This window comes from Colius striatus, chromosome Z (genome assembly GCF_028858725.1).
Source record: "Colius striatus isolate bColStr4 chromosome Z, bColStr4.1.hap1, whole genome shotgun sequence".
In the NCBI taxonomy this organism is placed as follows: domain Eukaryota; kingdom Metazoa; phylum Chordata; class Aves; order Coliiformes; family Coliidae; genus Colius; species Colius striatus.
Window position 1 is genome coordinate 68,036,648 of NC_084790.1, and position 15,670 is coordinate 68,052,317.

General features: G+C 40.6%; 1 protein-coding gene across 1 annotated transcript; it reads right to left on the minus strand.

Annotated features, from left to right (window-relative positions):
* Nucleotides 1-1,899: 1,899 nt before the first annotated feature.
* LOC104561519 (fructose-1,6-bisphosphatase 1) lies at nt 1,900-11,532 on the minus strand. Its single transcript, XM_010207220.2, has 7 exons — nt 11,328-11,532; nt 8,669-8,831; nt 7,048-7,140; nt 5,935-6,078; nt 4,620-4,757; nt 3,287-3,406; nt 1,900-2,323 (listed from the first exon to the last, which is right to left on the minus strand). The coding sequence occupies exons 1-7, from the start codon at nt 11,495-11,497 to the stop codon at nt 2,132-2,134; spliced, it is 1,020 nt and encodes a 339-aa protein (XP_010205522.1). The 5' UTR covers nt 11,498-11,532; the 3' UTR covers nt 1,900-2,131.
* Nucleotides 11,533-15,670: the final 4,138 nt, after the last annotated feature.

The following is a 15,670-nucleotide window of genomic DNA, read 5'->3' on the forward strand; positions in this document are numbered from 1 at the left end:
AAGGACTCGGGTCCCTGAAAGCCCTGTCTTCACTAACAAAGCCCCATCAGAAATGGCATTTTCAGTGGAAAATAGGCTGTCCTGTCCCTGCCAGAAATGCCTTGTCCTGTATCATTTTGGAAAACAAATCCATCCAACTAATACATCCATCTAAGTCTTGGCAGCATGCTTCCAAATGCCCCAAATGCAACTTGTGTCAGAACAAAGGCCTGCAGGGTTTTTTTTTGGTGTAAGTCCACAGAGAGCATGCCTTCATGTCATGGCCTCTAGGTTCCCACACATGCTGTGATTCTTGTTTTACAGGAAGAACTAAACTCAGATTGTCCATCAGCACTGATGTACAAAAAAAACTCAGACAGGCAGATTTATAACTCATTGTGCTCACAGACAGAGCATCCCTGACCATGGCTTGAGTCAATGTTCAATGGCAGTCTACCGAACAGTGACACCTGTTTGTCCCTTAGTTTGGGTTTGGCAAAAGTAAATGTTTAGAGAGAAATGTCAAAGATTTGCAGATTTAGACTGACTAAAAAAGCTTGTGAGCCATAGCCATAAACTGTATCCAGACAGGTGGACAGCCCATCTAGCTTCCAAGCACTAATGTTGTGTTCCCAGCAGCATGCTCTGAATCAGCATATTAAATGTCAGTACACCCCATGGGAATCTTAACAACTTGTTTTTGCTTATGCAGCAGAATCCTTTCCCATAGTAATGCACACTCTCAAAATAACACAAAGAACACCTGGTGGGGGTTGCTAGCAACATGAAGGTTCATTTTTTCATCAAGTAAGCCAGTTAATTTCTGGCAAAGAGCCAGCTCATCACAGCAGAAGTGACAAGCTCCTTATCGAATTCAAAATACACCCTCAAAATGTCATTTTCCATCCTTGTGTAACTAGATGTGATAGACTGCCAACTGGCAATATTAAAAGCATGTATCAGAATTAACTTTGGTTGATGAGAAGCTTAATATGACCCAGCAAGGAGTGTTTCCAGTCCAGAAAGCCATACCCTCGGCTGCATCAGAAGCAGCATGGCCAGCAGATCAGGGGAGATCATTCACACCCTGGGCTCTGCTCTTGTGAGACATCTCCTGTAGCTCTGGAGCCGCCACCATAAGAAGGCCATGAACCTGCTGAAGTGAGTCCAGGGGAGGGCCATGAAAATGACCAGAGGGCTGGAGCACCTCTGCTATGAAGACAGGCTGAGATATTTGGGGTTGTGAGGGCGGGGGAAGAGAAGTCTTTGGGAAGACCTTACAGCAGCCTTCCAGTACCTAAAGGGGCCTACAAGAAAGCTGGGGAGGGACTTTCTACAAAGGCACACAGTTATAGGATAAAGGATAACGGCTGCAAACTGAGATAGGGCAGATTTCAATTAGATATTGGGAATAAGCTCTTCCCTGTGAGGGTGGTGAGGCACTGGCAGAGGTTGCCTACAGAGGTTGTGGCTGCCCCATCCCTATCACTGTTCAAAACCAGGCTGGATGGGGCTTTGATAGAAGCTGATGTTTAAGGTTTCTTCCAACCCAAACCATTCTATGATGCTATACACTAATGTGCATGTTTCACAAATGTTAGTTCTCAGTCAAAATAATCCCGGAGTGATAATTCCAGAGTGAAGTACAGTGAATAATTTCTGCGGTCTAGAAACAATGTGTGAAAGTAGCCATGTTAGCATTTATTTTTATAGTCCAAGAAGTAGAGACTGGCCTAGGAAAGGTCACTTCCTGTAACAGGCTGTAGAGTCTTCCCTCAAAGATTTTTAGAAGAGGACAGATATTCAGGTGGTAGTATGTAGCTTGTCCAAGAAAGTTGAGTCTTCCCCTAGTTACTGAATGCAACACAGTATTTCTTTGTAGTGCAGTGGCTTTTGTAAAATTACAAATGAAAAAAGCAGTATTTTTTTCTTGCTTTTAATTTCAGTGATCCCCTTAATGCAATCTTTTAATGCCTTTCATTGCACAATGCCATTACACAAGATTTAATTTTTAAAAAATCTTATGAAAATATGGTTTGTTTGTTCTTCTGCTACAGAGGTCAGACAGTTCAATCTCATAGTACTGCAGTGTTTTTTGGTTCAGCTGTAAGGCACTTCTTTCCCTCTGCACAGTGACTCTAGCAAGCATTTCCTACTTAGCTGAATGCTTCTTGACTATCTCAAGGTACTCCTTCACATCATCAGGAGATCCCAAGACAATAGGCGATCTTTGGTGGATATCCTCAGGCACTATATCAAGTATTGCTTGATGCCCAGTTGTTGCTATTCCCCCAGCCTTCTCAATAACAAACGCCATAGGATTGCATTCGTAGAGCAGTCTCAGCTAGAAAACAAAAATCAAAATGGCAATGATCAGCCCAGGCAATGCTGGGAATTATGAAATGTAAATATATTTAGCATTTGATTTAAAACCAATCAGCACTCCAAGTACTCCATATTTCATCTAAACTTTGATTCACAAATGAAATGGTGTGGGTTTTTCTTTTAAACAAAACACAATGAATGCTGTATTTTCCCAATTTGAGTGCTTTTTCCATAGCTGATGTTTGCATTGTGCTCTTTACACAGAGATAAAGCTTGTATGTAAGACATAAGTTCTAACAGGGCAACAGACCGTGTAGGCCTGTGTGAAAAGAGAAACACTGGCCCCGAGTGTGCCATTCTCTAATGAATAACTGCACCTTATCTACAAACCAAGGCAATAATTTACGGACCATTACAAAACAGATGAAAGGTCTTTGCTGAATAAACAGTCCCCTTGTCAGCCTCTAAGTGTATGTGTGATGTTCCCTGATTGACCATGGTCCTGTAAGAGTCAGTCAGGCATAGTTCCTCCATGGAAGACAGTGTTACCGAGCACAAGGTGCCAATCCCTTTGGCAGTATCTCATAAGGGATGCACAACATTTAGGCTTCTTATAGCATAGCTTGCAATAGGAATCTCAGGGTAATATCGGTAGTTTGCAATGTTTCGCCTGGCTGAGGCCAGCACAGTTTTTAGAGAGAAAACTCAACAGCATATTCCCTGGTATGTTCCATAATCTGAATATGTTTGGAGATACAGAGAAGTCAGCGTAGTTGAAAGAGGTTAGCAACAGCCTTAAAATAGGTATCTGACAACAGGTTGCTGTCACTCATGACAGCATGGCTGGGTGACCATAACCACACACCAGAGCTGCAAGCTACCAAGTTGTAAAGCATGTCCTTTGCAATCAAAATACTGATCTGCAGTAGTGAAATATCTAGATAATGTACTGTTTTCTATAATTGGGCTTATTCAGGTTTACCTTTCCTTTGGGACTTTTGGAGTTAGCAGGATACAGAAAGATTCCTCCATACACCAGTGTGCGATGCACATCAGCCACCATAGATCCTATGTACCTCCCACCATATGGTGAACTGCCATCCTACAGAAAGACATTTAAATACATATAACTTTCAAGCACATCAGATTAATATCTGCCACTCCCCCCTGCACCCCTGTACGCCCCTCCCCCTGTGGTCATAACATCTACCTCCTCCATATTTTGATCAACTGATAATATTCAATGTAATTTTGGTGAAAATTTCAGTTTCCTCCTCATTTTCTAATAGGGAAAATCCAAGAGAAAGGACTAACAGAAGATTTCAGGATAGATGAGTGGTAATGCTAACAATAGAATATGCATCCCAGCTCTCCAATATTTGGAAAATATTGCATTTCTAGTATCAAAAGGATCAAGTGCTAGGAACTGATGTTGGTTTGGTTTTTTTTCCCTCTTGTAGCAGAAAAACACATAAAGGAGGAGAAGAAGTGTTTTTTCCTACTCCTTCTACCCATTTTTGCCAGCTTCTACATCTTCTTTGGTTAAAAAAAAGTTGACTACCAACAATATTTCTTCCCTATAGTCCAGAGAGTAAATTTTAATATTTTAATAAACAACACCTCAAGCCCAGCAAGATGCCAGAAGAAAACACCAGTGCTTATTTAAAGCAAGATTAGGAAGTCAAGAAGGCACACACTTAACAACAGGACATGCTTGCAGTTCATTGTCCATGTAATAACTCCAGTGACAATAGAAGTAAGGCATGAGGATGCATATGATCTTTACAGGCACTCATTAGAGCTTCAGGCTTCCTGACACCGCAAACAGCAGCACAACCACCAAATAGACCCTGAAACTATCTTAGCTTTTCAAGCAAGGGGTCTCCTCAGGACCTAGCTTGTCTTACCACTGAGCAATGACTCACTGCTATCCTAACTCAGCTCTCTGGCTACTCGGACACTGCAGTGAGGAAGCAGCAGTCTAACACACGTTGGCTATATTTCTTCATCACTGGATGATATTTCCTCTCTACTTGACTACCAAATGCCCAGTTTTGCCTCTAGCATGGTTACTCAAACAGGAAGGAAGATAAGGAAGAAAAAAAAGAAAAAAAGAGAAGGGGGGGGGGAAAGAAGAAGTGGAAGGAGGAAAAAGGAAGAAGGTGGGGGAAAAGAAATAAAAAAAGAAGAGAGGGGAAAAAAAAAAAAGAGGGGGGAAAAATAGAAGAATGGGGAAAAAAATAAAAGAGGGGCAGTGAAGTACTGAAGGATGGTGAAATAAATGGTCACATCAACTATAAAACAGGACCTTTTACCTCAGGGAATTTCTTCTTTTTGAGATACTCTGTGACTGCAGGATCAAAATATTTAGCATAGCCTTCGTTGAGACTGTAGATATTTCCCTTCTTTTTGATTTTCACATCCTGATCCACCAAAATGAATTCTCCAATTGCCTAATATTAAGAAAGAAAACCAATTTGTTATCATTAATCACTCATTCATTTCCCATTTGAAAAAAAAAGTATATTAAAAAAGTGGCACTTGCAATTCAGATACAAAGGGTTTTGCTTATCCAGAAAACACAGACAGAGCATGAATCCTGGGGTCGTCCAAGCTGCTTTTTACTACCATCCCCAGCTCTCTATCATTTTTCTCTGCCAATAAAAGAGAGCTGTTTCCTGTAAATTTAGTCTTTTTCTGGACTTAGAATAAAAGTACGGCTCTAAGGAGTTTGGACACCAAGAGTGCAGGTTGAAGGAACATATAAACATCTTCAAACAGCTGTAGGTATTAATAAATTCCAGTTCATCTTAACTTGGGCTAACTGGAAGTCTGGAGTCAAAAGAGCCAATCTCTGTAAACAAGGGTCAGTCTGTTTAGTTTTCACTCAAGTAAATTTTGAAGTTAGTGATAAAAATAAATATAACATGCATTTATGCTCAAAGTTAACTCTGCTATTGAACATAGACAAAAATACATGCAGCTACTTGTTATAGCATGCAGCACCGAATTTTATCTTCTGCTGCTTGATCACTACAGGTTCCAAAACTGTAATGGCAAGTGGCAGAGTCTGGCTAACTGATTTCAAAAAAAACCAGCTCACTAAAGTAAACTACTTTCTGTTAGGATCAGTATTACTTTTAAAACTCATAGCAACACATGCTGAACCATCAAATGCACCCATATATGTCACTTACTCTTTTACACATCATGATGGAACCTGAAAACACAGAAGAGGGTTAAATATTTCTGCTTCTCTGGTTTACTAACGTTCTAGTGAAAAGGAAAAGACAAACAAGTCTTAAAGTGTATTCTGCATTGCAGAAAACAACTTATTTTAAATATTGGATGATTTGGCACGTGGGTTTTTGCGTCACTGACTCAGCTGCCTTCCTACTGTTAAACCACTCATAGCACTGCTGCAGCGGGCAGTTAGAATGCAAAAATTTCTTGACATTACTGCTGATGTGTTGTTCAGTGTACTTCATTTCTCCACGTTAGCTTGAAAATTGCTCCTTTGTTTGATTTTTTTATGGGGACAAAGAGCTCTTATAGACAGTACATTGTTATCCTTAATAAAGATATTTCTAATGTTGGTATCTCTACCAAAGAAGCAGAAGACATTCTCACCGGATCCAGCATGAAACAGTTCACACCTCCAGCAGAAGTGGCCAGTACCAGCATTGTGGCACTCCCGTAGAGAGCATAACCAGCTGCCACAAGATTACGCCCAGGCTGTAAAGCATCTTTCCCAGAAGGTTCACCAGGAGACACCTAGAATAAAAAGGAATATAGTCAGCTTTCACTTCTACAGCTACTCTATATCTGTACATGAGGTGGCACAAATGCTGCTCTAGGATCCACAACTGAGATTCTTAATGGATGCACTAATACAAATTACATAGAGGAGACAAACACTTTGATATAGAAAAGCACTCTTATAAGCCTAGTTGGAATGCAGGAAGCAGGAAAGGATTAAGGAGATAATATAGAGCTGTGTACCTGAGTGATGATGAGCACAGCACACAGGAAAACTCCAAGGTACAGTTTAACAGCAGTGAAACATGACTCACAGAGTTCACAATCAATCAAAAGTACTTGGGATTTGTTAATTTTCTTTTCCGTCATACAAATAATGAAGCTGAAAATAGTTACCTTGGGTTGTATGACAACATACAAAAGATGATTAAAATGGACAGTCAGACGTGTTCTGACTTACTTTTTTCCCCTCCGTCTTGTGACATGTTAAGTCTAGTGTTTTAAGCTCCTTCGGACAATGTTTCTGCCTTTTGGAGCAAATTAGACACTTCAAATACACACGCCATGTTTCATCTCTGATTTATGTTTGAAGACTATCCTCAGGCTAACAGAACTATTACTGCAGAGAAGCAGGAAACCTGAAAGCACATTCCTCAGGTAGATGACAACCACATGGTATTTTGTCTCAACACAAATATTCATGGAGTCTAAGACTTGATTTGTTTCTAAAGAGTAATTCCTTTATTTAAAATATGAGCCATCCTTCCATGGATATATAGGTGCCATCTTCTAAAAGACTAGTGCAAGCCACTTACAAATGTTTCTTTCAAGTGTGTCTGAAACAGCAGATTTAACTTAAAGCTGGTCCCGTAATTCTCATCACAAACAGGTTTAGTTAGATCTTGTTAAATCTTTACATGAAATTATGTTTCATCAAAATGTGCACAATAATAGTTTTTCCTGTCCTAGATGAAAGCTTTTTACCTTTCTATAGATGGCAAAGATGGTCCCAATGGAAACAAGGCAGTCGATGTTTGATGAGCCATCTAGAGGGTCCATGCAGACTATGTATTTACCCTAGAAAGTACAAAAGAGGGAATAACTAGAGCAGTGACATTATTTACCCAGTTTTCCAAAATAAAGATAGTTGAATATTTTTTTCTCAGAGACTTTTGAAACAGTATAAACTAAAAGGCTTTTAAAGATTATAAAGGAGCTGAACTCATTCTTGATTACCACTGTGTGCTGGGGCAGACACTGGAAAATCTTTAAAGTAGCTAATAGACAACTAGATGGGAAAGGTGAAGGTTTTTTGCATGATGTTTACTATACTAAAAAAAAAAAAAAAGTCAAATACTTTTTAATGATTAGTTTAGCTTATCTATTTCATTCACACTGATCAATTTTGATAGATACCTTGTAATATCTACCAATCTCATCTCAAACAAAACAGTTTTATGAATTAAGGAAAAAAGCAAATGAGGAATATCAGTATTTTTTTCATGGGAGATGGAATTAGAGTCATTAAAAAGGCCTTTATCACCTGACATTCATGAACTATACATTTCACTTAATCTCTGCTCTGAATGGACAGATGGATGGAAATTACCTTAGCCAGTTTGTGGTTATTCTGGTTTTGGGTGAGTTTACACCCACACTCCTCAAAAGGAATACTGTATTGAGGATTCTTTAAGGATCCAGCAAATTGCCAGTACAGAGAAAACATCTGAAGCAACCATACCTCTTAAATAGCTTATTTTATCTACAGTTATTTAAATAATAATGTATAACAACATTATATGTTTCCTTGCTTTTTGGTTGACTTCCCCCTATATGCCAGAAACTTATTTAAGTCCAGCAATAGTTTCTTTTGCAGGTAGATATTCTGGATGGGAATTCTGATAAAATCACTATATTAGCCCACATTTCATTTAGAAAAGCATTGACACTGAGCCTCCCTCTGTGATAAATGACTGCTTTGACAAAGGAAACATCATTATACTTCTTAAACTATGTTTTATTTGTTTGGTTTTGCTAATTCTTTCTCAGATTTTTCAGTCAGCACACCAAAATATTAACTAGGAAAAAAATAACTATTGCTCAACAACTTATATTAAACAAGTGAATATAAATAGTAATAAGTAACTGGTTTTGTTTCATTGTTCTTAAGTCCTTTATGGGCTTCAAGGGGAATTTGCATGAACTGAAAAACCTGAGATTTGACCTGCACAGAGCAGCTGCTCAGTAACCTACTGACAAAATTGCTTTACAAAAGGGCTTGACTGACTCAGAACACAGTTCCAGAGACCAGACGGGATAAACTAGTTTCCTCCACAATTAAGAAAAAGGAGGGAGGGGAAAGAGGTTAGGAGAAAACCCCAGACTCACAAATGTCAGTCTTGAGAGCAGAAATAACAGAATGGACAAATGTTGACTGATGCTCTCCACCTACACACACTCACACACTCCCAACCTTCCCCTTCATTTACCAGTATAGAAGAGCACATGTTTTCTGAAACTTTTAGCTCAGTTTCTAAGGTCTGAAACAATACACCTGTGAAAGGTGATCTGAAATCAAGCAAGGAGAGCCTTTAAAGCTACTAACCTGTCTTTCAGTTTCCACTATCACAGCATCTTTGTTTTCTTCTGACACGATAACACAGGTACTGAACGATGATTTCAGCATATTAATCACCAAGTCATTGGAAAGGATGTCCAACTTCTTTACTTGATCTCCTGTCACATTGGTAGACCCAGCAATTCCATAGCTAGAGCAACATCAAGAGAGAGCATTTCATGAGAATGGCATTATGTTCTCCAAAGCACCCTGCTTCCAGCAACTTTGTGCTTGTAAAGCATCTTGGAAAACAGACAGGCTTAGAGAACAGACATAGCATCCAAAACTCCTCTTTTTCATTTACTGTTCAGCAGATTCTTGCTGAGACCAGCTAACATTGGCTGTGGTAAAAAGTCTAGATGATGCTGAACATGAGACACATAAACAAGGAATCATCTCCCAGTAGTCCATGAACTATAGGCAGAGTCAGAGCAGACTGTGAAGGCTGAATTACAGTTACTATGTTATTTAACATTAAGACCTAAACACTGCTCTTAAATCTGGAGCTCAAATATCACAGCTGCAAAACCTGAAAGCTAAGACTTCATTAGAAATAGACTTTACAACTAACAATGAATCTGATGGCACTAGTTACACTATAACTCCTCTTTGTAGTTTGCCCCTGGTTAACAGTACCACCTACAAATCACACTAGGAACACTTTGCTCACAGATAAATTGACTTTCTAATGGTTCAGTGTTCTCACTTTTTATGTTAAGTAGTAAACATTTTATTGTAAGTAAAACTGAGAAATACAAGTACAGAACATGAATAAAACTCTTTAGGCTAATCAGAATCAAACTCTGGCATCAGGAAGTACCAGCAGACCTTGTGATAGGTGATTTCGAAAGCAAGAAAAATGAGAGGGGAAGTGTGGCTCTTAGAAAAGAAAAACAATAGCCAGCTCTGTATACTTTGCTGACTCTTGGAGTACTTCAGCTATGATTCATCGATTCATCAATACCATTGACAAATTGTTATAATGCTGAATGGTACTTTAGGAGTGTACTGCATTTCTTCAGTTTAACGCAGTTAGACAAAGAAAAAGCCCCACATAATTATCTTTCTCTCTGCTACAGTAGCTTGTACACTTTTCTGCCAACTGCTTTTAGGAAACAATGTTCTTGAAACACCATGCTTGCAAGTGAACAGAGGCACAAGTGCTCATTCTCAGAGTAAGAACAGCCTATAATATCAACAGCTACAGTTCTCCCACCTCATCTCTTGGAGATTCCTGGAGTGGGAGGGGCATGGCAGATTGCCCACCAGACCCTGCAGCTAGTGAGCAACTGAGGCTTCCCCAGCTGTTTTGCACTTCCACTGCTGGGCAGCACCGAGCATACAGCTGAGCCTGAGCACGATCTGAAGAAATGAGCCCCAATAATCCCTACTTGTTCAAGCACAGTACCACCAGTTATAAAACATAGTCACACAGCAGGAAATGTGGTGTTCAAGAAGACTCACAAGTCTGAAGCTGGCTACTCCATCACTGGTGGAGAGTCAAACCCGCTATGGGGGATGATTAGGCAAGGCTATCAGCACCAGGATTGAGCCTGTGGGCAGCTGTCAACAGACACACATGTAGGACATAAAGAATGGCATCTTAGGGTGTTACAGATCAGACTGCAGATGGAAAAAGCTGGTCTTAACTGGTAGACACAGGGTGCACATGAAAGGGCTGGCACATAGTGATCAAAGAAGCATCACAGTTACTTAAAGTCTGAAGTCAGAGATAAATAGTTCAAGCATACATAAAGTGGAGGATTTTTATTCTCTCCTGTAGTTGCTTCTGGTTTTTGGGTTTTTGAAAAAAAATTATTTCAGTCACTAAATTTTTCAGTTCTCTGATACATTTTAAAATAAATGTTACTCTGTATTGTCAGAAGCCTTTTGCTTGTTATGTTTTCTGCTACTTAGCCTGTAGAGGCAAATTCGTTTGCCTTAATTTGTTTCTCTGCTATGTTTCCCATTAAGTAATGAAGCAGTCCATGTCTAAAGCCCTGATTAGTATACAAAGTATTTTATCAACAACATATAAAATACTTTGTGGCGATATATACCCATAACTTGTTTCAGTTATTTAACATTTCAAGAGCTCTAACTTCTTTCTGATGCATCTGCAGAGCAAATTCAGACTGGTTGATCTCAGACACTTCCTAATCAATGCTCTTTCTAAATGCTCTTTCTTTTCTTAGACATCCAAAGCTTCTTAAAGAAACACAGGTTGCTATGAAAAAAACACCCCACTGGATTTGATTTAATGCCTCTGTACATAAAATGGTGCTTTGCTATTAAGCTGCTGTCTAAAATGAGCAGTAGTTCAGACATATTTTGACAAACTTTGTCTTCCAGTTTGTTTGTTCGGTCTCCTGGCACCCTAACCTGCTGAAAAATTGCACAAAGGTCTATCAGGTTTACCAACGTCTGCGAGTAGAAAAAAAGGTGATACTACCCGTTTCGCTTGAGAAAACCAAGTCCAAGATGCTAAACTTACAGCTCTGTGCAAGCGGGTGAGTGGGTGCAACCCCACTCAGACGCTTCCGGATGACACCCTCCATCCCCACCCCCGACAGTCGGGTGGCGGCAGGATCCCCCGGACCCATGGGAGGATGCGGATGGGACATGCCCCCGGCATCTCTGGACTCACAGGTTGGCGATGCCCGCCTTCCGGACGGCAGTGGAGATGGCTTTGATGGCCGTGCAGAGAGAGTTGAGAAGCTGAGTGAACTCCCCAGTGCCTTTCGCCCGCCTTCCTTCTTCCATCACGAAGCGGGTCATGGTGATGACATTGGTGTCGAAGGCGGAGCGGTCCGTCATGGTGCTGGCGTCGGGAGCGTGGAGTCACTGCCGCTGCCGCCGCCGCCGCCGCCGCCTCTACCCTCGGGGGGCGGGACCGGGCCGGGGCCGGGCCGAGCCGGGGCGGGGAGAGCTCGGGGACCGCCCCCTCCGCCTTGCCACGCATCCTTCCAGATGGGGAGGAGGCTAGTTGACACCCATCTTACCTTCTGCTCGCCTTTCCCCCCCGTACCCGAAATGACTGCTGCGGGCAAGGCCCGCAAATGTCTTTATTTCTTTTTAACCAAACCGTGTCTCATTCCCACGCGTTGGGGGCAGAACCGACGCCTGAAGCACCTGGTATATGAACGACAGGGAAACTGAACTGAGACACGGGTACCGCTAGCTCTTAAGTGTTCGCAACGTTTCAGTGCTCACATTCCTGAAGCCCGCCCAAAAACTCAGAAGTCAGGTTCTTTGTACCGCTCGGTTGCAAAACCGTGGGGCAGTGCGGCACGTGAGTTATGGTGAACTGCACATAGCCTACAGGGCAAGGTTAGTATTTTCTGCCACACAGGAATGCTCTAATCCTGACCCAGAGATACAGGAAAAATACACACCTAGTAACCAATTATGGTCAAGTATTAATTTACTCTGTTTAAAGAGATCATGCTGATCCCACGTGTACCAACTTATCCACCACCATAAAAAGGCTGCAAGGAAACACACACTGCAGGCTGGACCCAGCAAGATTTTTGTAGCAAACTCTCAAAATAAAGATAGAGTAGTTCAATAGAAAGGTGTAGGTGAAGCCATGCTCCAAACACTAGAAATTAATGCACCTCATACAAATACTACTGCATACATACCTACAGATTCAGACTCTCCTAGATCCCACTGCTTGTGACTCCAGCCTTCCTGGTTACACCAAAAAGACCAAGCAATATGCTGCTAATTTGACAAATGCAAACCTGGGTATGGATGATTTACTCTATACAGTGTAGATTTGTTGTACTGCCCATCAATTTATGTTTTCATTTGCCTAAGGAGATGAATCCAAGAAATTTTGATTATTTTTCAGTAGAACACATCCAGGGTTTGGATAAGTACAGTCTCAAATCCTAAAACTGAAACTGCAGAATGAGGTCATTCCAGGCAATGTCAAATGCATGGCAAAAATCGTTTCAGATGTGCACTTCTTTGCAAGTGTATGTTCTTTCTTCATGCAAAGCACCTTGCGTATCTATATACTACGTACTCAAGAAGTACATGTAAATGCTGTCTACTGCAAGTGCACACAACTTTGGCCTAATTTAGCCATGCCCAGAATTACAGACAGTTCTGCAGATATAAGTATCTGTAAAGCTCTTCCAAATGCAATACTTCAATCTTTGGTGAGTGGTTACCAACCCAGCATCATAAAAATGTTCTTGGAGTGGCAGATGGGTTTCTGAAGAGTCACAAAACATTGAAATTATCCCTTTCTTTAAGGGTAAACAATGCTTTACAACCACCTATAGCCACTACCTCAGTCTTAATAGTTGAGACCAGCTGATAGCAAAGATCCCAAATAATTTTGGATGAATGCGCTTAAGCTGTGTAGAAACCAGTAGATTAGAACAGCCTGAGTATATATGAGTTATGGTAACAAACCCCAGAGTCACTAATCTGTGTGAACTTAACTGTGAAAGTCCATAGCAGTTACCTGCAGGAAGAGCTGTACCTAAATGTAAACCAGCCAAGATCAGTTCAAAATGTTTACAACCTAAAGTTTTGGTGTCCATGCCTGAGGATAACTAGCATTTTTTCCCCTTACTCATGGGGCTATGCATACGGAAGTTCTGAGTTGAAACCTTGGCCTTTTTGGAGCTAGTGAGGTGAGTGGGGCAAGAGTTTTACTTCTCCATTCCTACCATGGAAGCCAGGTAGCTCTAATCCTGACCCAGAGATACAGAAAAAACACACACCTAGTAACCGATTTCATCAAGTATTAACTTATTCTGCTTAAAGAGATCATGATAATCCCATGTGTACCAACTTATCCACCACCATAAAAAGACTGCAAGGAAATGCACACTACCAGCTGGACCCAGCAAGATTTTTGTAGCAAACTCTCCTTCAGTGTAAAATAGTTCAGTTCAAATTGCTTACAACCTAAAGTTTTGGTATAACTAACATATAATCTTTCCTAACGTATAATCTTTCCCCTTAACTCACAGGGCTATGCATACTGAAGTTCTGAGTTGAAACCCTGTCCCTCTTGGAGCTGGTGAGGTAAGTGGGACAAGAATTTTACTTCTCTGTTCCTACTGTGGAAGCCAAGTAGAAACAATGAAGCTGTCAACTGAATAGCAATCATTTGAAAGGATGCTGCTTTTGCACTAGTGCATCCAGGTACACATTTTACACTCTGAAAAGGTAACATAATTATTTTTAGCAGATAGTCCATATTCTCTAGATGAATCCATTTCCATACACTTGGCCTTACATTGGTGCATATTTTGGTCATTTCTGGGATTCCACTACAGTGTTGTGAGTTGACATCAAACACTTAAGGTCTAATGGTCAAGTTGTGAGCATGTAAAACTGAGTGCCATAAAATGCCTGATACTTACCCAACTTCTCAGGCAGCATCTGCAAACCCCAGTGACAACTGGCTTTCTCTGGTGTGGCAACTGGCTTTCTAGCCAAGCTATCCACTTAAGCTTGTCTATGCTGGACAGAGACTGCAGAATAGCTACATCCTGAGATTATTCTGATTGATTATCAGACACACATTTGTTCAGAGAAAAGGTCACCAGCTTAGCCAGTGTTATATAATCGACTTAATTATTTCCCCCTTTGTCAGTATTTTTATCTATCTTGGGACAATACAGAAGGATGTCAGAAGCAAAATGAAAAAGGAGATAACACAAGTGTTAAAAGACATCTGGCAAACAGACAAAAAATGTTAACCTCCTAAAACACATATACAGCCCTATAGCAAACATATTGTGTGATAACTATAAGATGAGTGTAAAATTAAAAGGAGGTTCCACGTGTTGTGAACCTTTCCCTTTAGAAACTGGTAGTTAAACATTTATTGGAAATGCATTTGTGGCATTTGAGAAGAAAGGTCAGTGCTGGCTGATTAAACATTGCTGAAACAGCTCACTTCTATATAGAAAAAAACACAGTCTTGTTTGCGAACAGATGACGTTTAGCTAGACACAGTTCATGGCTTATTTAGAAACATAAGCATCTAAAACAACCGCATAGCTTCTTTTAAACAAACTTTCTTCCCTGCATGTAAAATTCCAAATGTGTAGTTATTTTCAAAATAGGACACAGGCTCCAGGTATTTAACTATGAAGTTTGCCAAAAAGACAAGGGAGTGAAACCCCTTCACAAAGGCTTTTCTCCTTTTTTTAATTTTTTCCCCCAGAGTGCTCATCTAGGAAAGGTAGCTTTAGATTCCACTTTTTCTGAAAAAACCTTTCTTTATGTAACGGTCTCACAGCTGCAGGTTTTTCATGGTGACCAGGTGGATGAAGGACAAGATCCATAGTGTCACACCAAGATCACTCGCAAGGCGGTGTCACTCCTCCAATGCAGGTGCTTTCTACTACTTTGCTACACTATGATGTTTGTGATGGGAGCAGTATGAAGTAGGTGACTGAGATTGGTCCTGCTTGCTGCAAGAAGAACTGCAATAGTATATGCAGAGAGCTTCAGGCAGGGAAGTGTACCAGATGGGAAATTATCAGGGTGATTTCTAGCTTGAAAACCAATCTTTTGTCTTCTTTGCTTCAGAAAGTGCTTCATTTCACCTATATGAACTTCCCATGCTGTGACAGCATCCCAGAATATTTATTTATGTCTGTAATAACAAAGCATTTAACATGTCAGGACACAGGTGAAAGACACTAGAAGGCATAATCTTATGTTTGGACTTACACAATTATGAGTATGAATTAGCTAAAAAATATTTTTTCCACATAGTAGCTGTAAAATCAGATTGATTTGATAACATGCATTTAATTACTCTGGCAGTTTGTGCAGATTTCCTTACACTTAATCAAACTGTCAAGTCGGTATTAACTAAAATGGATTGTGAAGGGATTTTGCTGTACTGCAGAGGCCTGCTGCCCTCTCGTGGAGGCAGGAACCGGGTCAGCATTTCAGTGTGAGACTGGTCCTTGTGAGGAGACTATCTTTGCAGTTTTCTGTAGGGTG